A 20,951-nucleotide genomic window follows, 5' to 3' on the forward strand; every position below is an offset into this window, starting at 1 on the left:
GAAATCGACTTAATTGTGAAATAGTTAATTACATGGTGGTACATTTTACCTGTGAAATACAAAGATTTAGCCCCAATGTTTATGTAGGCCTATTTCTATTTGAATTTAAATAATTTATTGAGACTTTCAAACTTATAAACACTAACAAAATAAATAAAACTGTAATTCTGTATTATGAAGTCTTCAAAGAAAAAATAGTGGTTGTTATCTTTACAAGATAATAAAAAAAAGACGATAAAGAAATTAAAATGCAAATAAAAAAATCTTAGACAGAATGACAGAATATGAAAAAAAGGTGTTCAGTTTTAAAGAAGAAAGGGGGTCAAAATGAGTGCAAGTCTAATATCCTCTGGACCTTTGTTCCAACTCTGTGGTGCATAACTAAATGCTACTTGTTCATATTACCTTGCACTGTGGGAACAGTAAGCGACGCTGTAACTGATAATGTGTGAAGGTGCCCCCATTTATGAACTGATATTTCCCTGGACTTAACTTTATTTTAGAAAATTATTATATTGGAAAGTCATTAGTAACCTATAAACAGTGCTCTTTCTCACACACACAAAAACACACACACACACACACACACACACACACACACACACACACACACACACACACACACACACACACACACATGCACACACACACACACACACACACACACACACACACACACACACACACACACACACACACACACACACCACACACACACACACACACACAGGCCATGTGCATGTCTGCATGTATTTGCATAGTGTTTGCCAAAATGAAAGTGTGCAGAAGCATGACATGAGTGTGTGAATACACATCTGTCTCTCTCTATCCCTCTCTCCCTCCTCACGTACATGCTCAATCATACTGGTGACAGTTCCAGTCCCAGTATACAGGGACGCGAGGATGAGGTGGGGGTCGGTCAGAGGTTTGAATTGCAAATCCGCTGCCTTCTGTTGGCGTCCAAGCCTTTGCGGGCCCTTCCCTGTCTTCATTCATGTGGTAATGAGGAGTCAGTGCAGGGGCAGATAGACAGATCGACCAGGGGCCTGGCGTGGCAGGGGTGAGGGGAGAATGAGGCGAGGGTGGGGAGACAGGCGGGAAAACTAGGGGGTCCTCTCACTGTGGAGGCCGCAGTTGTAGTTTTGAAAGATGATGAAGACATGACCAGCCTTTCGTTCTGGGATGAGGAGTATACAGGCAGCTCAGAGGGAGGCAAACAGGCAGAAGATGGGCTGTGGGTGGGATTTTCATGGCTGTGTGCATGAGTTGCCCAGGAATGATCTCACTGTCACTGGGTGTCACATCATATTTGCTAAGCTGCTTTGAGGTTCAAGTAGCTGCAGATAGTAAGCCATGCTTCTGTTGTCCTGTTGTAGCCTTTATGACTTGGATAAGTGTTCACAAATAGTTGCAATACTTATATTTAATATGATTTGATCAGGTGTACATATTCAGATTGAAATCGTGAGGATTTTGAGATATTTTAATATTTTAAATGTATTCAGTTGAAGACAGTTTGAAATACCCATTAAACCTTTGTGGCCACGCTTAATCGTCATTCTGTGTTTGTAAAATTTGAACACACGATGAAAGGAAATGCTTTTGCCAATATTTATATATTAAATGTATCCTCCATGGACTCAATAAAAACATAAAACACTTCCTAATTCATGAATCCAAACTATTTTCTTTGATTATTTCTTTATTGACTACTATTTAATGACAAATACAATGTTTTCTCATTTTATCGGGTTGGATTTCCTAAACCTATCCCACATACATTTCAGCCATCTTAATCAGAACCTTCTATATTCAAGGGTCAATGTGATTTTAGACATTTCTTCAAATAAAGAGAGTGTCATATCTGCTTGTAGATGGACGTCCAAAGTCATTGCTACGCTTCCAGGCACCAGCTATAGCGTAGCCAGGGTCACACATGATCAGATGACAATGACCCACACAATGGATTAGCTATAAAAGGACTGGGGGGAGAGATTAGGGGAGAATTGATGACGGTTGGTTGGATGGCTGGCTGGCTGGCTGGCAGGCATGCAGGCCTCCGAGATCTTGGGTTTGTTTCAATGAGGAACATAAAGAGCTGAAATTAACATGTACCCTGATACCAAGCAGGGAGAATCCTCTTAGAGATTACATCCATAACATGTTACGCCTATGGAACTGTATGGAGAGGGGAGACAAAGAGCAGAGCGAATGATAATTTTCTGTCGTAGCAGATTACAGAGCATCCTATTCTCTTCTATTCTGTCTGATTCTACTATATTTTCAGGTCTACGTTTTCACTTTCTTTATGTCACAAATGCACTATACTTTCCCATGAAATGTTTCACCTGGAATAAACTGGACCCCCCCCAAACCCCCCAGTAAAACAGGTGCTAGGCCGCACGACTGCTTCCTTCATGAAGGGGGTAGGCGGCAAGAGAGACAGCAGTATACCTGCAACACACATTGACAAAAGCACACGTTTAAACGAAAACACACACATGCACAGGTACACACATGCACACACACAGTCCATCTGTCTTTGTCTCCCTCCCATTCCCATCACGGTGGGTCTGTCTGCACAACCATGTGCGGTGCATCAAACACGCATGCTCAATTTATAGGGTGCAATTTCAGTTAAGCAAGAGATTGATATGCATTATGAAAATTAAAGACACTAATAGAGTAGCTCAAGCGTGCAGGGGGGTCCGTGATTGAAACAACTACTAGATTAAGGATGTTCTGGCCTTCTGGACAGGAACCAATAACACTCAGGACTGCCAGCCACCTAACCAGGAACCAGGATGTTCATGACTGCAGCTAAATGGGGAAGGTAAGACTGTACACAGTGTATGTGAGAAGGGTCAGCTTTGATTTAACAGTAAAATGAGGCCCTCTACAGGCTGCCAATGTGCATTGCAAGATACTGGCTCCTTCAGGAAAATGCTCTTCAAGTTAACTTTACAGAAAAACGAATTTGTATCATTAATAAATGGTAAATTGAAAGTATATTAAACCCTGGTTTAAAAATGACTTCACTGTTAAGGTTATTATTTTTACTTTTAGAATTATTATTGCTTTCATTTATGTTTTATTTTCTCTTATTTTGTGTAATATATATAAATTCATTTGAAAAAGTATACATTGAATCATAGCTGATACACAATAAAAATCACCCACATTTTGAATCCATAATACATATTAAACGTGATTTGTAAAAGATCTATAAATTGTTTCACTGTAAAAGGAAATAATAGTAGTTGGTTTCAAATATATTATAAACCATTACAAAAGATAATAATGTTAAAATAAGTAGCAACTATGTTTGAATTAACTTTTGATTTACTACTTATTAATGATGGTGACCACCTTTTCTACTAATCAATTCCCCCCAAAAAACAAACCAAAGCTTTAGACACGAGCAATCATTTTATTTGAAAAAAAGTGAATTGCTATATACAGTACGTAAAAAAACATGAGATCATTCCTGAAACATTTCTTGTCTTTTTGCTTTTCACGTTAATCTCACGCAGTCCTGTCATAAAAAACAGGAGAATCCACACACTTTCAGAGAGCATTCCTGTACAGCATTCAGCAGAGGACAAAAAAAAACTTTTACATCGTCACTTTTTCCTCTTCAGTGATATCAGATACCAAACCTAAACCAGTTAGTATGATACCTAATAACATTGATATCAAACATTGGTTTGATGCACACAATACATGTGTTTTTGTATATGTGTTTTCCTGTTATATCGTTTTACAATTCATGATTCAGTGTTTTTTGCTGACTTAAGACCGCCCCCTGTTGGACAACTGGCAAATGGCTCCCACCTCATATGTACAAATTCAGACTAGAAAGTGGGAAAATCAAACAACCATTAAAGAATCTCTGATATGCAGCTCTGGGGCAGGTTATTTTAAGAATGATATCTGAGTCATTGATATCAGATATTACTTTAGTTCATTCGATGATCAGTTTGGCTAAGTTCAGGAAGAAGAAGGATATGCCTTTTTAAAGAGGGTGATGTTGGGGGAAAACAGTGAATATTTTTCTGTGTGTCTCCGCAGGGGTCTCAGCCCTTAGTTGAAATGATTGCATAGCTCTGAGAGTCGGCTTCAGCCCTCCCAAGCCCACATGCTGTAAAAACAGCAACCAAAATGTAATTCCATAGCAATAAAATGATTAGCTCTATTGCTGAAACACAAATTCAAAACATACAATCAAAAGACATTTTCTAAAACAGGGCTATGTCATTATTTGACTCAGTTTTGAAAATTCTTTAAGTAAATCATTGGATTTTGAAACTGGAAAAATAAAGCTTAAAGAAAACATTTCTCTACGTTTGGTGTCGTTCAAGATTATCCACAGACCTGAAGGATCTTCACTGTATCATCTGCATATTATCAAGCTTGACACACATTTAAATTATTAGTTTAAAGCAACATTTTGCTTGGTATAACATTTATAGCCGCATGCATCAACCATTTCAGATATTTCTGCAACTTTACAAGCTGAAGCCACATGTCCTTAAATGTTTTTATACTAAGTGAAACATTGCTTAAACAAAATTTAAAGAGTATATATCCCATTTTTTCTCAGTCTCTTGGTGTCTTTTTAAGCTAAATTATGTGCACAAAACACACAATATCAAATGTAATAGTCAAACAGCTACAACAGAGGGAAGTTGCTTTGTTCTTTTAACATTTTTAACAATTCACAAAGTCCTCATATTGCTGCATTGCTTCTGCAAATGTTTCATTTCTGATACATTTATTAATGCATGCCTGATACATGTATTAATAGGATTCAATGGGACTGCTTGATGCATATTTAATGAGGTTTTATGAACATGGCTCCTTCAGAATGAGGACTGACAGATTCACATGAGTCTGGTGAAGCAACATCCATGATGATTAGATATCCTTCGATCATAACAAATAAATAAGACAAAACTAAAAATACATAAAACATTAATGAAGTACAAAAATGAAGGAATGTAAACACACATACACTCACTCACTCACGCAGACGAAACATCTATATATGAGCCATGTAAGTTATTGTAAGCATTTCTGCTACAGTGTGTGACAGACTCTCGTTGTTTGAAACAAGAGGGAGTTTGTGTTTTATTGGAGCAAAGCCAAGCTCCTTTTGGCCGTCGGGACGCATCGTACACATGTTACTGTTCGTATCACGCAGAGGAGCTCGTCACCCATCTCCTCCATCTTCTTTTCCACTTAGCTTGTCTTCTCCGATGGCATTTGAATATTTTAGCGCTAAGTGAGGAACTCCACAGTGAGTGCAACGCGTGTTATATGTGACACCCTCTTTTCTGTTTTGCTCACTGCACATGCTCTGTTAGCTGCCTCTTCATTCGCTCTCACTCTCCTCTCAGTGTCCATGCTGGGTGTCGGGCAGGTGCTATAGCTCGCTGTGGCGCACAGCAGGCTCCAGCTTGTATGAGAGCGCGGTGAGGACCTTGTCGAACTTCTCGTAGCGCTCTGATTGGCTGCCCTCGGAGCCGCGGCTGCCCCAAAGGAGACGCATCTGAAACTCTGTCTGGAAGATATCGTGGATTTCTGCTCGCTCTTGGAATCCTGGAGAGGAGAGAAGGGAATGTTATTCTTTGTAGATGCGTTGTATTTATGATAATCATGGTTAAAAAAAAAAAAAAATGGTTTTGTTCAATCATCATTAAATCATTCCTTGTGACAAAAATAATCTCAAATCAAAAGGGTCCACACACTAGCCTTTACACTTTATGAATGGGTGCTTCTTCCTTATATATGACCACTTACTATCACATTACAGACTTCCCACATTCCAGATCAAGGGATAACACTTGAAGCTATTTGCCAATGAAGACTGTGAGATTAGGTTAAATGTACTACTCCCAAGGTAAATAATTAATATCCATGCTGAGATGCTCAATAAAAAAAAATCTCACTTCCTAACCTTACACTTTAGATGAACTTTAGCTAGTTTTTTTTAACTGTATGAACTAAACATCTCAACTGTGGCACATAGGACTGTTAATGATGGGAGCAGACAGAGGTCAGGCTGATCAATAGTGAGATATAACAGGAAACAGAGATGTGAGCTGATAGCTATTGACACACTGTTCAATAAAGCAGTAATGGCTTCAAACTGAGAACCATTGGGAAGGTATTAGGGATCAATACAGTTAACCTAGTAGCAGCACACGCACATAATCAGTGATACTGAACAATCATCATTAACAGCATGAGTAACACTGTACCAGCTGTGAGAAAATGGCTTCTTTTCATAATTTCTTTATGGCTGATGTTGACGGAATAATTAACGAGGTTGTATTAGTGAGCTTAAACACAACAGCCTGAGAAGTTTTCAATTTTTTTTAAGCCATATTTGCATTTCTTTGAAGCTCTATATTTACACAACAGTGCTTTAAATCAGATGCCAACATTGGAATGACAAGATGGTTTCAATGGCAATGCTAACATGCTAATGCTAGTAGGTACAATGTCAACCATGTTCTTTATTCTAGTGTTAAACACAACAGCTGAGGATGATGTGAATGCCATTAGTTTTGGGATTTGGTCATTAACTGAAGTATTGGCTGTATAACATTTTCTAGAAAAGTGACAAAGTTAAGTTAGAACAATTTAGATTTGTTTTTATGGGGGCTGTCCTTGCATTTATCGTTTAGGTATTATTAGTGTCTATACAAAATGCCAATTCCTCCAACAGTTGATTACATTTTTCAGTCTGTACATGTGGGGGACAGCTCAATCTGTTAAACAAATCAACACTGCCATACATAGAGCCACCCCCCCAAGCATGGCCAAAAACAACACAGATGCTGTTTAAGAAGTCACACTTCCACTGACTTCATTTGGCCTTACCCTGCAGTTTGGTCTCACTGTTGGTTCTATAGATCCCCCCGTGATGTGCGATGGTACGAGCTGCTTCTAGGTGGTACATGACAACGTCTACCCCCACCTCTGCACTCTCCCAGGGCTCCAGCGCATCCCCTACAGCCATGCCTCTCTCCAATAAGGACAGGACAGGAATGATGTGGGGGAGGGTAGTGTTGGCCAGGGCGTTCGACTCTGTAACCAAAGAAGATTTTATCGTTTAGAGTTGTAAATAAATACATAGTTTAAATACAACATGCAAACAAATGCCAACCATGTAAACTGTGTTCTCACCTTTGCCATCGTTCATATTCTTCATGAAAGGTTTGAGTTTCTTTTCATAAAGAATAGCGCCCTCTGTGTGTCTCTGGCGTAATGTCACCCATGTCTGCTCAAGACGGGAAATCTGAAGCAATGAGAGACATAATTGCATTTTAGGAAATATATTTGATAAAAAACGTTCAAGTTTTTCTGTTTATTATGGAGAATTGTATCTGTATCACTCTTACCTGCGGCAGCTCCAGGGCTCTCATCACAGCGGCAAAGCCAAACATGTTGCCCAGGTTGCTTTTCAACTCTGCTGCTAATTGGATGGTTTTGTGGAGCAGGGCCGCCCTCTCCTCTGTGCTTCCTGTGCAGCCGAGCAGGTCCACTGCCATCATGATAGACATGGTGTAAAACCTGAGGAAAGAAAAATGTGCTATTCAATAAAATGCATCCATAAAAGTTTATTACTGCTGCTGATACGAAGGACGATGATGTGCATTTTTGAAAGCCACTTTTGAAATTTACATTTTGGCAGACGGTAGAGTGTTACAAGATTAGAAAGAGAAGAGATGAAGGGGAGGAACAGAAGAAGTACAGATAATCAATAGCTGAATTAATGAAGGAGTTCATGAGTGATGTATAAAGGGGGGAAAAGCGTGTTTTTACCTCTCCAGTAGGTCAAGTCTTAGCTGGTGTCCATGTGGAAGTGTCAGTAACTCCAACCCTGAGGACACTCCCATCATCCTTTGCATGTCTGAGGATACGCCTAATATTCTAGCCACCTGTCCAGGAGAAGAAAAAAAATAATATTAGTTTTATGGTGATATGTTATTGTGCTTACATCTATGTGTTCCTACATGCATAATGGTGATTACCTTTAGTGTCTCTGGACATTTACTGTATTTGATTATGCAAGTCAGCATTTGTGCTTTGTATGCCTATGTAAGCATATGTGTGTGTGTGTGTGTGTGTGTGTGTGTGTGTGTGTGTGTGTGTGTGTGTGTGTGTGTGTGTGTGTGTGTGTGTGTGTGTGTGTGTGTGTGTGTGCATACCATGCAGTCCGCCATGGTGATGTGTTTAGCTGCAGTCCTTGCATCAACCTCAGCCAGCAGCTCTTTGACTTTCTTCAGCACCGACATCTCCAGAGGCTTATTCTCAGCTGGCAAGAGACAAGACTCGTACCTGCACCAGAGCGAATATTAAAGCGCATTAGAACATATTAAACCCTTTTAAAATGAGCACTGGCAAGGAATGCAAGAGAAGAGTGTTTAAAAAAAATTTCCCAATATAATTATTTGTAACTTGAAAACCAAAAGTACAACCAAAAAATACTTTCTTTATTGTCTATTTACTCTAAATGTGGCCATAAATTAAATGTTCTAAGGAAAAAGACGTAACATTAGTTTTTGAAATAATAAGCTCATTAAGAATATTTTTACTTTCATTTTCTCATAGACTTCTTTACAATATAATTTCATTTTGGAACAATATAAGTCACCCCCTGCTGGCCACTGAAAAGAATGCTCTGCTTTCTCTGGACCAATATTCAAAGCAAACCAAATACACACTAATTTGTTCACCACGGGACACTCAATCCTAGTTTTAACATTATTGACATCTTATCCTAGTCATGCCAGCAAGTCAGTCAATGGTCACCTTAACTGACAATTTCCCCAGCAGTTACACTGACATTAATCCCTTCTGCAGCAACATTTCACAGGGGAGGCTTTCAGTTCGCTGCTGGCGACTCAGTGTACTTGAGCATTTTCCTGTGACGAGCTTCATCTGCTGTGTCCTTCCTTGGCACTGTAAGCCCAATAAGATCCAGTCTCCGCTGCGTCTCTGACCCCAGCACAGTCTGCCCTCAGGCAATTTCCCACAGGATTATCAAATGTTCACTCAAGTCTATTTTCCAGTCTCTGCTCACTCATAGTTGTACTGCAGTACCTGGTTTAAATTGCCTCACTCCACTTTTTTTGCCCTCTATAGTAAAATGTCAGCAGGTGAATTGACCTTTGAACACACCCACTTGAATGAATCCTGCCGTAGTGATGAGCTCTAGCTGTGCCACCCTTCAACAGTCATCTTGATCAACAGATCAGTGAAAGTATTTCCTATTTTTAGGCTTTTCCAACAAATATGGCTCTGGTAAAGTTATTTGAAATAAAGGAAGGCCATATGTTTGGCCATATTATTGTTTAGAAGAATGTATGTTATGTGTCTCGTACCTGGATGGCCTAAACGAGGACGTTGTCTCCACCTGCGGGGCGCTGAACATCCCCTCTCCTTCCTCCCTCGCTCCATCCCCCCTCCCTTCTTCCACTCGCAATCGCTCCACATAGCCCTTGGTCGGGGGTTTAGGGGGGCCGGCGGGGCAAGGTCTGAGGTCACAGTAGCTCCCCGCTGTGTCTGAGGAATGTGATTGGTAGCTGGGATGATGAGCAGGCGTGGAGTGTGCAGAGTGAGAGGTATGCGCGGGGTGGTCTGCAGGGTTGTCATTGGCTGAGGGGCTGAGCTGAGGGTCGCTGGAGCGCCGCATCACGGGGGACGGGGGGATGACGGCCAGGGCGCGCCCGTCTGAGTGGGCTCTCTGCCTGGTGACTGGAGAAAGAGAAAAGTCAATCACTTATGTAGATTTGGTTTGTGAATGTAAATGGGGAGCTTTTACTTTTAATTGGTAGTCTGTGCGGCACTTACTAGCACTATATGCAGGAGACAAGGGGGTTTCCCCAACAGGTGACAGGGGGCAGCGGTACTCCTGAATCTGGTCCATGCTCATCGCACAGTTCCTCATTGCGTCTTTATGGTGGTGGATTGTTGAAGGGCTGAAAACAAAGCATTTTTTGGGATGTTAAACATGTTTGGGTATGGATTTTAAAAGCTGTCCAGGCAGTGCAGTTCAGAGTGTCACATTCATCAGTTTCAGATGACAGGAATGGTGTCATTACAGATGCAAATAGTAATCATTTTAGGGTGAGAGAAGTGGAAGACATTTTAGTGGGACAATTATTCAACTTCATGACACTCATGTGTTATTTATGAATTAAACCCATGTTTGGGAATTTAAAGTAGGAGCAGACAATGTAGCAGTGTGGTTTCTTAGGAAAATAAAATCTGCACACTAAACTAATGTCTCAAGTTCATACATACTGGCATATATATTCAATATATGTCCTAATATATATATTTGTATTTGCCTTCTAATGCCCAATGTGTAATTTCCATTGCTTTTGTCCCTTGCTCCTTTCCATACTCCTCATGAGGCTAAAATGATAGCAACTTCACACAACATATTTGTCTGCTCCTTCTTTGTAGGAACAAGTTTCAAACAGCCTTGTTCTGTTTCAAACTAGTGTGATCCAGTGCAGAAGTGGACAAGTGAACAAGTCATTTTGCAACTTCACTCTAAGGGAACTAACACAACGTGATGCTCGTCAATAGGGAAGGGGCTAGTGGTGTTTGTGAAGTAGGGGATTTGCAGGACTGTGGAAGGAAAGGAGTTTTGTGATCAAACACAACGCTAGTGTCACACAAACACACACACAACCTGCAGATGGGCACAGGTTCCGGCTCTGGTTCTGGTGGTGCCACTGGTGTCCTTACTGGACTGGGACTGGGACTGTCTGAGTCACTGATGTATAGATCATAAAGCAAGAATGAAATATGATGAACACTGCAAAAAAGAACTGTCAGGGTTTTGTAATTGGCTGCTCGGCTGTTGCACCTCTGCCACTAAAAACACATATTTTTCTCCCGGCTCACCTGTGGGGTATCATTTTCTCCGTCGTCAGCCCATCGGTCATGGTGACGCTCCGTCTCTTAATGTACGCCCCCCTCTGGCTGGACGGGGAGTAGGCGGAGCCTTGTTTGCTCATGGCCAGCGCGAAGGTGGCCTCCAGGTAGCGCAGAGGGAGAGTCCTGCTGACCGGACAGTAGATGTGGACTCCGCTGGATTCTGAGACCGGTTTGCGCTGGCCAATATAAAACCGCACAAGCTCCTGGACCGAGTCGAAGCTGTCAGACTCTAACATATACTGCACCTGAGGATAAAGAGATGATATAAATCACTATAACATCTCTGCTGTTATACGTTTGCAACATGAATACATTGAGAGGGAGAAAACCTGACCCGAGTTCTCTTTTGTAACAAATTCACGTACATTTCACAAAGGTAACGTTTTTTTCAACCACAGAGTTCTTTAAGGGGAACCCTAAATAGTATTTCTACAGTGTTTAAAACCAAATTACAATGTGCAGAAGTATCTAAAGACTGCTTAGTAAGACCTTTTGTGCTGTGCACTAACAGCAGCCATTTGATTTGACATAGTAAGAGAAAAGGCATAGGTGTTACTTAAAACCCTAACGATGTCTTCGTTCTACCCAGTGACAGTGATGATGTGTCAGCATGCATGATGCAAGGAAACTGAAATCAAATCAGCAAAATGGAATACTGCTTTCATTCATTTTGTTATGTTCTTTTCCTGCTGTGATATTATCAAACTGTCTAATCTGAAAAAGGCCTATAATACCTAATCAGATAGCAGGGACTGAATTGAGATTATTCGGCACAGCTCGCCAACGCCGCACACCTGCAGTAAATTAGCCTGCTCAACTATATCTGTCATTAGCGGCTAACGAGAGAAAATAGGCCTCTTCAAAAAGAGAATAAATCTTGACTTGCCAACCCAGATGTAAACAGTAACGCTATAAATGCACTACATTCAGGTATGGTGCTAATAGGTAGGGCGGTTAGGAGGAGAATATGGCCACCATGTCTATAACGGCCAGTAATGACTGTAGTCAATACACACCTTATATCATTAATAACAGCTGTTTTAATGCTAGGGCTCCGTGTTTTGTGCGTGCTGACTGAAGAAAACTAAATGCAGCACAGCCATCTTTAATGTTATTAGTTACATCTGTGATCTCTGCTCCCACCCAGAAAAAGGACTGAGTTACTTTAAGTGAAGTGCTCTTACGGCCTTAAATAAACTACAGAGTGCACACTGCGACAGTAGATGTATCCCCACTGTCTTTTATGCCTGCCGAACGTAAAGTAAAATGCCTCTGGTGCTGAAACAGCCAGTAAAAGCTTTAACACGTACCTTAGTCTCACTGGATTTGACCAGGACTTTGCTGATCTTGAAGTGCAGCACCTCATTATCCCATCGACAGGTCAGTACGTAGTCACCCACACTGGTCAGAGAGTCACGCACCACGAAATCTCCATTACGGATAATCAGAGACGCTGCCACCTAAACAAATAATAGAGAAAAAAAATGTATTTTGTTAATAAACGAGACAAAAGGCTCCAATTTTGAAGCGCTGGAAGCTAACTTTGCTCACCGAGCTACAGCACATTTGAGAATATATATTTTCTTTCTGAGACTTTGACTGTTTAATAATTGATTTTTGAGAATCATGATTATTTATAACAATGCCTTAGGACAGTTTGTTTCTCTGAACAAACACAACCAACTCTCTCAATAACAAAGTGTCTCTCCTATACACAGTTTGGCAATGATGGATAAAAAGCCAGCGACAATGGACGCAATGACTTTTTGAAGATGCATTTCACCGTGTTCAGCACTACTGTAAAAATGAGTTGTTTTGAATGTATTGACAGAATAGGCCATCCAAAAAAGCAATCTTCCATTCATGGTTAATAGAGCAGCTTCAGGCTGTACACCTTGTTGATACAAAACACTGCAAAAGTATCTTTGGTAACTGCAAAAAGAGATCCTAAATATTGATTCAGTAAGTCATGTACAAGGAGATATACATTTCAAACTAAGGAGAGTTCCCTTTAAATAAACCTGCAAAAGAAAACTGATGATGAAGGGTGAAGAGGTGATTCTTTAAATTAATTAAATACAAGAAAAAAGGGCTGGACATATGCAATGCAGCACAACAAAATGTAAACAGTGCCTCACACACCAGCAGGAGGCAGTATATTCACAGATCAAAAGTGCAATCCAAGTGTAGCGTGTGTCTCTTCTTTTATCATTCTTTTGTGAAAGATCTTTGGAGCTTTTTTCAAATCTGACAATTGCCCCATTTACCTTGAGAATAAATCCTGTTTTACTCTGAGGGCCGGAACAAAATATAAAAAATAAATTTGAAAAAGCCACATCGGTCTAGGCACTCATGACATATACAAAGGCCCTAATTTAAAAGTGAAAAACATAAATAATGTGTAAAGCTAGCCGCAGAGAAGGATATAGGATGTAAAGTGTGTGAAGACTAGTCAATAAGTATTGTTTTGGTTACCACGCGGCTCAGGGTTTCCCCAAGTTTCCACTGGGGCAAACCCGGAATAAATGAATATTTTATGTAAATAAAAAGAGGAAAGACTCAGATGGCTGATTTGAATCTGTGTTTATGAGCGAGACAGAGAACAGAGGTTGATCAAGAGACAGAAACTGCATCTATGTACGAGTCCACATGTGCATGCAGTTTGTGAGCATGTGTGTGTGGGTGTGTGCACGTCTGCTGATGTGTGTCTTTATCCGCGTCTCAGTCACCAGCTGTGGAATTGCGTACATCAGCAACACACACAGCTGTCCGTTTGGCAGAGTTTCCCCTCCTTCTGAGCGCTAAAGCAATTTCTACTGAGCTGTGACAGATGATGGGATTCAGTAATCAGTGTCATTCTGTGTGTAAAGCATTTAAACTGTGCTTTCAAAGCCAGAGACTTTGGCCGAGTAATCGCTCAACTAATACTATTGACTGCTGACAACAACATAAACCCATAAAGAAACGCGTTTGTGTTTGTACTTTCAAATAATTTATTCTGGCCTTTTTGAAATATAACATGAAATGTGGTTGAAAAAAAACAGCAGCAATTTGTGTTGTGGAAGTGCTTATCCATTATTTATTTCACTGCCACATGGGCTAGGAGACAGTGACAGATAGCTTAATTTGAAGCTTTTTATTCATATCTTGGTCGGGATCTTGCAAACTTAAGGTTTAGAAACAAATCACTGGCTAGTGATAAATTGAGTTTGGTCATTTTTATATTAAAGGAGAGGTGTCATGGCCATTTCCACTGATCATAATTCCATTGTTGAGGTATACTAAAATAGATTTATACTGTGCAATTTTCCAAACTCACATTGGTTTCTCATACAGCATCTCTGTAAACTACGTGTATTCACTGAATTTCACTATCTGCCTTTAACGGCTCGTTGTAGCTCCAATAGCTCCAGCCCCCACCCTCCCTGTGAGCACAGTGTGCTCTGATTGGTCGGGACGTTGTGAATCCCGCTGAGCTCCGTGGAGGTGTTGTTTCCTTGTTTAGGATACATAGCGAAACACAGCCAAACTCATCCTCAGCACACACAAAGTCACAGCCGAAGTAAAAACAATAAGTGTGGCTTGATATTGAGTAAGAAAAAGGTTGATAAACGCTGTGAGAATGGGTCTGCAGAGAGAATTTCGCCGCGATCCCAACTGTCTGTTATCAGCCTGCAGCCAGGGAGGAGAAATCAGCTGAGCTGCCTGCTCCCTGCACACAGATGTGTGTGTGAGGAAGTCCGTGGATTGGTCAATTTGGACCAATCAGCGGAGGCTTCACGTAACGGCTCCGCGGACGTAACGTAACGGCTCCACGGATTGGTCCATTTCGTTCCGGGTACGGCTTGACATCATGCCGTCCCGGAAGAATCAAATGGACAATGACGTATCTCCAACGAGGCGTTTTGGGGAGGTATTTTCTGTGTTAGAGTTTTACTCGCTATAGGGTGTACTTTGAGGGTTTTGACTCTGCACACCGTTTACATGCATAAAAACCTTCATAACACACAAGGGGACGGGTAATAACCAGAAAAGCATGACACCTCTACTGTCAGAAAATAGTAAAAAAAAATATGCTACAATATTGATCAGTTCAGGTCTTCAAATGTCTTGTTTGGTCAGATTAACACTGAAAACCCCCCAAAAATGTAATTAGAATGATATGAGCAAACAAAAGCATCACATTTTGATATTTGAAAACTAAGCATTATTGGAGTTTTTCCAAGATACATTTCGGATTAATTTTGAGGTGATTAAATGATTGAAACAATTAATGACATATCCTTTCAGCTCTAATACACATGTCTCGAGAGGATTCCCTGAATGTATGTGTGTGTTTGTGTGTGTACTGTATACATTTGGTTGTAGTACTTATATGGACACTTTATTTATCCTTGGGGAAATTGGGTTTGGTTACAGTTGCTCCATTTTGGAATGAAATAACTCTTGCTTTGGATGTAGTATATTGTGTACCCATCTGTTTTCAAACATACGCCCAGGACTCCCAGTGTTATCATGACTGATTTGGTGTTTTCTGCTGAGCATGTATACAGAGTCAACAGTTCAGTGTGTGTTTACCTCTCTTGGTATGTGTCCATGGTACCAGCCATGGCTCCTGATGTCTGCAGCACTCAGTTTCAGCTCCTCCTCCAGCTCCTTACGAAGTTTCTCAGGAGGAGACTCCAGGAGGTACTTCTCCTTGGAGAACTGCAAGGAACAAACACAGGAGTACAAAAAGACATGAATGGGACTGCGTTTACACAAGGGACTCCTCACATCTTGCCCTTACAGAGTATTCACGTATAAGATCAGTCTATATATATCACTTTATTTGTACAGGCACATCCCATAGAGATGTGGCTCTAGTTTCCATGAGGGACTTCTAATACATAAATATTTGTATACCCTACAATATTAATGATTTACACTAGAAAATAAAGTTGTAAATCAAACTTCAATTCAGAACACAAACAAAGATAATATATGTAATGCATGTATGTTTTCAGCTGCAGCAGAGCATCCTTTACACACATGCACAAACACCTGTGTTACAGAAGGCAACACTGCAGGGAAGCAACACTGTGTGCTGCCTTTCACACAAAACACACACATACACACACAATCCAATCGACCCTGACCTGATTACTGAGAGGCAGAAATCATCATGCTCTCATTGTAAGTGTGTACAGCGGAAACCTGGTTTTAGCCGCTGATTGTGGTCACTCTGGATGGCTTAAATTAATGCCAAATACACACCCACAACTCATTTATACACATTCATACACACACACAAACAAAATCATCAGATTTCAAAGCTTCAGGAACAACACTTTAGGCAAAATCTGGATTGTAACAATGGTGATTCTACTGAATATTAATGAAATACAAATAGGTTTTTCTACAATAACAATGCTAACAAACCTACACAAGCTTCTTGAGTATTATTGGCACCTTGATTGTTTGAATCAAACTCTGAGAGCAAACTATGCACAATAAATAACAATATTTGATGAAAATATTTGAGTAGGCATGGAAGAAAAACAGGGAATCCCACAGTGGGACCTTGATGTATCGTGACTGCACCATATCAACGGATGATTGTGGAAAGATTGAGTTCAGATAGATGATCTTAAATGAGTCAAACAGGGGACACGCGAACACAAACTCTTACACAAATAACCTCAAAACACAAGAAATCCACACGGGAATGCACAGCGAAAAAGGAAATCATCTTGACTCTGCCAATATGAGGAGAAATGAGACTGGAGACCAAAATAAACAGTAAACAGCCCTGTCGCTAAGGCTGGCCTGTCACCGCTCCTAATATTTTCCTTCAATCTCTCTCTTCCTCTTTCGCTAAGACTCAATATTTTCTTCATCTTTCTCTCTGTCATTCTTTTCCCTCTTGCCCACCATTCATCTTCCTCTCCCCGTTCATCATCTCTCACAGTCATAAAGTTTTTAGCAAGTTGTTAAGACTTTTATTGTGACACAGAGAGAGAAAGAGACATTTTATGAGAGTGACTGAGGATGGGAAACTGTGATGATCTGTTTGTTTAGAGTGTGTTGCCACCTTCCCACATGAGTGTGTGTGTGATATGAGGAGACTACAAGTGCCAAACAATCGATCTTATCGTGTCCAGGTCACTGGCAAGATGAAATTACTGACTTCCTTCTCTTCTGCCTCTCTTCTCCAATCCTCAGGGGGAGATATAGGAATATCGCCAAGGGGGCTCACTCTCCCAGATTAGATTTGAGGTGTGTGTGTATGTGTGTGTGCATGTGTGAAGAAGACCAATCAAAGAGCAGAGGGGTCAAGTGTGCAGTTATTGCTTTTCCTCGTCTCCCTGGAAACCCAGGAGAGGCTTGCGACTGTACAGATGCTCAACAATGAACTTGGTCTGTACGCGCGTGTGTGTGTGTGTGTGTATATATATGAAGGGTTATGGGGCAAATTGAAATGTCAGCGGGGCTCTATTTATGATACGGTTCATGGAATAGGCTGACATTAGGGGGGACACATTGAAAGAGGGAGGAAAAATGGATTGACAATAAAGGAGCGGTGGAGGGAAAGGAATTTGACAAGGCCACAAAAAAAACATCCCCTTTATTCTACGTGCATCATACACCAGAATACATCAAGTGCTTTCTAACATATGATGGAAATTGAAGCTACGATTCCAACACACACAAGGAGGCTATAATCTAAATCCATCCCACATTATGGCAGATATAAAGAGAGCACAGTAAAGGTGAGAATAAAGGATCCTCTATGTTGACTGGTGAGAAAAGGAGAACACACAAAGGGAAAAGTACAATGGGAGCTATCTACAAAGACCAGTATGATATACGTATTATAGCTTTTTACAATAACCCGGTTGTATGCAAGTCTTACACCCTACAACGTTGAGTCCTTGGTTTCCATAGTAACATTTGTTTGCTTGCCTGTGTGTACAAAAAGGTTTCTTCCATCTTCCATACAGTAACACGGTAGCAGAAACTCTACTGAATGTGTGCTATACTAATACTGTGAATAACATGAATTCTTACTTCCTATTGATAAAATCAAATAATACTGCCATAACTGCTACTAGTACAAGTAATACAAGTATTTGGACTTACACAACCACTACAATCAATGTCAACAGCCCGCTTTTTTCATTAGTACTAATAATAATAATACTTTTGGCAAAAACTTAAATAATTGTATCTTTTACTTTCTAACACAACTGCTCTTACTAGGCATGGAACAATAAAAAAAGGTTTCATGTTTCATTCACACAGTTAAACAATATATAAATGTAGCTATAAACACAATTAGCCACATAACAACTACTATACTATCACTCACTACGGCATAACCACAACTTACAGTATATGAATCTCGCAGCTGAAATGTCATATTCAATTCAATTATTACTACAGTTTGAGTCCAAGTTATTAGAAGTGCGTATAATATTGATTCTAGAGAGTATTACGGATTTTCTATTTCTTTTTCTACTGCTGCTGGCAATACTATTTCTAGTATTGCTACTGCAGCTGATACTAATGCGTATACTATTTTCCATGAGCATCAGATTATTTACTTTGATGTGTATTTTATGTTGGTTTATTAGCAGCACACAAGCCCATGATTATAGTTTATTTGATGTGTGTATCGAGGGCATAGGCAACCATACAGACTAGCAGATAATGACAGATCGAAACAGAGAGACTGACGTATTAATGACCCAAGAGACAGACAGAAAGACAGAAGATGCAAATACTGTAAGAAGACAGGTCGGAGACACAAAGATGGAAAAAAACAACCAGCATTCATAAAAACAAGACATCAGACATTCAGGAAGGCTCAGCGGCAGACAGACAGACAACACAAAGTCATCAACGCAGACAGAGAGGCGCAGGAAGACAGGTAGCCCATTAGCAGATGAGAGAGTTTAGGCAATTTAGCAGCTGATGCAGGACTTTGTGTCCCCTGGGGGGGGGCTAGGAGAGGAGAAGTGATTGGTGTGTGTGTGTGTGTGCACATGGGTGATGTGTGTGGCCATTCATTCATGTAGGCGTGTGTGCACATGTGTCTGTTCTACATGGGTACCACTAATAATTTGAAAAAAACCAACAACACCAGGTTACCAAAGATAAGAGCCGTGTTCATATACATTCATTCAAATGAGGGGGTGTACTGCAGAGTTCGAATGGATGGGTGCGAGTTGGAGAACAGGCTATAGAGGTTAGGGGTGTGTGTGCATATGAGTTATAGATAACTCCAGTAATCCATCACCTAATTTACACCAACATGCACTTTTCCACGCTGTCTGATGAGATCACCCCACCCTCCCCGAGTGTACATTGACACTGCTATCACTCAACATCAGTAAGAGAAAAAATGGATGCACCTAAAAAGGGAAAATAAATGAAAGGGATGATAATGGGGAGGAATTTTAAATGTATGCACATATTTATACATATATTATATTTGTGTGTTTGTTACTGCGGTTCTTGGTTTGGTTCAGCTGCCTGTTCTACGATAAATTGGTTATTTTAGGTTTATTACTTTGTCTAGTAGCAAATAGTCATAAAATGCAGCTATTTAACAATATTTGAAACAATCAGAGTAGTCTTTACTGCTATATTCATCTAAAAACCCCTCATTACTGCATGTGGTTTGGTTCGAAGTCAAGTCCAAAAATATACAGCCACAGGTATTTACAATGCACAACGCAGTGGGGGGGTTGGGGGGGTGGTGTACAATCTGGCACAAATGAGCGTGTTGTTGTTTGCGGTTGAACTAGTTTGTTTTGCTAATTCTAGCGGAAGGAGCACAAAGCCAAGTACCTTGAGCAATTTAAGAGGATGCGACTACAAACAAACAACCCTGAGTGGGAAGGCATGAATGAGAAATGAAATGGAAGATAATCACTGACAAGTATGAAAACCTGCAGGGAAATTGGCAGTGGCATTTATCAGCATGGATGCAAGTAAAACAAAAAAAAGAGGAGAAAAAGCAGCAACAAAAGAGAGGAATGCCTTCTCAACAGACTGCAGCACTTAGACCTCAGCTCATGTCAAAACGCATCTTCTTTCTCTTTCCAGCTCGTGGGCTAGCCTCTAACCCCGTCGTCATGGTAACGCCCAGAGTAGTGGTAGTGACAGTGGGGGGAGGAAGCGGGCTGGGATTTGGTGGGGAGTGGGGGGCACACACACACACACACCCACACACACACACACACACACACACACACACACACACACACACACCAGAGGTCTAATTCTCAAAGAGCCTGTCAATCCCTTGATCTTCTGTCTCTTTCTCCTCCTCTCGCCCCCTTCAATTCTATGTATCCCCTCTTTTGGGGAGATAGAGACCAGGATTATTGCATAGAGACCCTCAAATCCTCCTATCTCCTATTACACCCCCACATTCAGGCACATTATAGTAGGTAATGTGTACGTACGTGGCCAATATCACCTCTCACCAGGCTGTTATAATCCCTCTGTGCACTCCGGCCTGATTTCCACTGTTACATTTCCAATGGTTCACACGGGTATATTAGTCTTTAACACGCATGTAAAATGATATGAGCATTAGAGGGAGCGCTGGTAACATTAGACTTTTTATATTTACCCTGCATTTCTCCCTTAGCAAGGTGAGAGTGGCATTGAATCAAAGCTAATGAAACTGCTTTTGCAATGATGCAAAAACGAAAGCTTTGAAGCTTGAACAGTGAGTTCAGCCTGACGTCAACCTGAGTACGAGCCTCTGCAGTTTAACAAGCACACTTCCTACTAGAAATATTTTGAAATGTCCTTGACTGAATACTCAGGGATTTTTGTTAGATACTCTTATGGTAAATGTACTAAACTTAGATAGTGCTTTTCTACCTTAGCAGAAACAGAAACCTAAGTTTGACTTTAAAATCATCTATATTGCTACTATACTATACATACAACTAAGTGGCCTTAAGCTTTGTAAGAAGAAGAAGAAACAC

At 40.6% G+C, this 20,951-nt stretch overlaps 1 protein-coding gene across 1 annotated transcript in view; it reads right to left on the bottom strand.

Moving 5' to 3' along the window:
• Window positions 1–3,410: 3,410 nt before the first annotated feature.
• sh2d3ca (SH2 domain containing 3Ca) overlaps window positions 3,411–20,951 on the bottom strand; it is a 52,301-nt gene continuing 34,760 nt past the window's right edge. Inside the window, exons 5-15 of the mRNA XM_034122893.1 lie at window positions 15,541–15,669; window positions 12,273–12,422; window positions 10,930–11,207; window positions 9,865–9,992; window positions 9,396–9,768; window positions 8,220–8,349; window positions 7,834–7,949; window positions 7,410–7,581; window positions 7,195–7,306; window positions 6,889–7,095; window positions 3,411–5,601 (exon numbers count right to left, since the gene is read on the bottom strand). Coding sequence (XP_033978784.1) covers window positions 5,426–5,601; window positions 6,889–7,095; window positions 7,195–7,306; window positions 7,410–7,581; window positions 7,834–7,949; window positions 8,220–8,349; window positions 9,396–9,768; window positions 9,865–9,992; window positions 10,930–11,207; window positions 12,273–12,422; window positions 15,541–15,669 — 1,971 coding nt within the window. The 3' untranslated portion in view covers window positions 3,411–5,425. The remainder of the gene's footprint in view (window positions 5,602–6,888; window positions 7,096–7,194; window positions 7,307–7,409; window positions 7,582–7,833; window positions 7,950–8,219; window positions 8,350–9,395; window positions 9,769–9,864; window positions 9,993–10,929; window positions 11,208–12,272; window positions 12,423–15,540; window positions 15,670–20,951) is intronic.

Source organism: Trematomus bernacchii, unplaced genomic scaffold (assembly GCF_902827165.1).
Source record: "Trematomus bernacchii unplaced genomic scaffold, fTreBer1.1, whole genome shotgun sequence".
Lineage (NCBI taxonomy): Eukaryota > Metazoa > Chordata > Actinopteri > Perciformes > Nototheniidae > Trematomus > Trematomus bernacchii.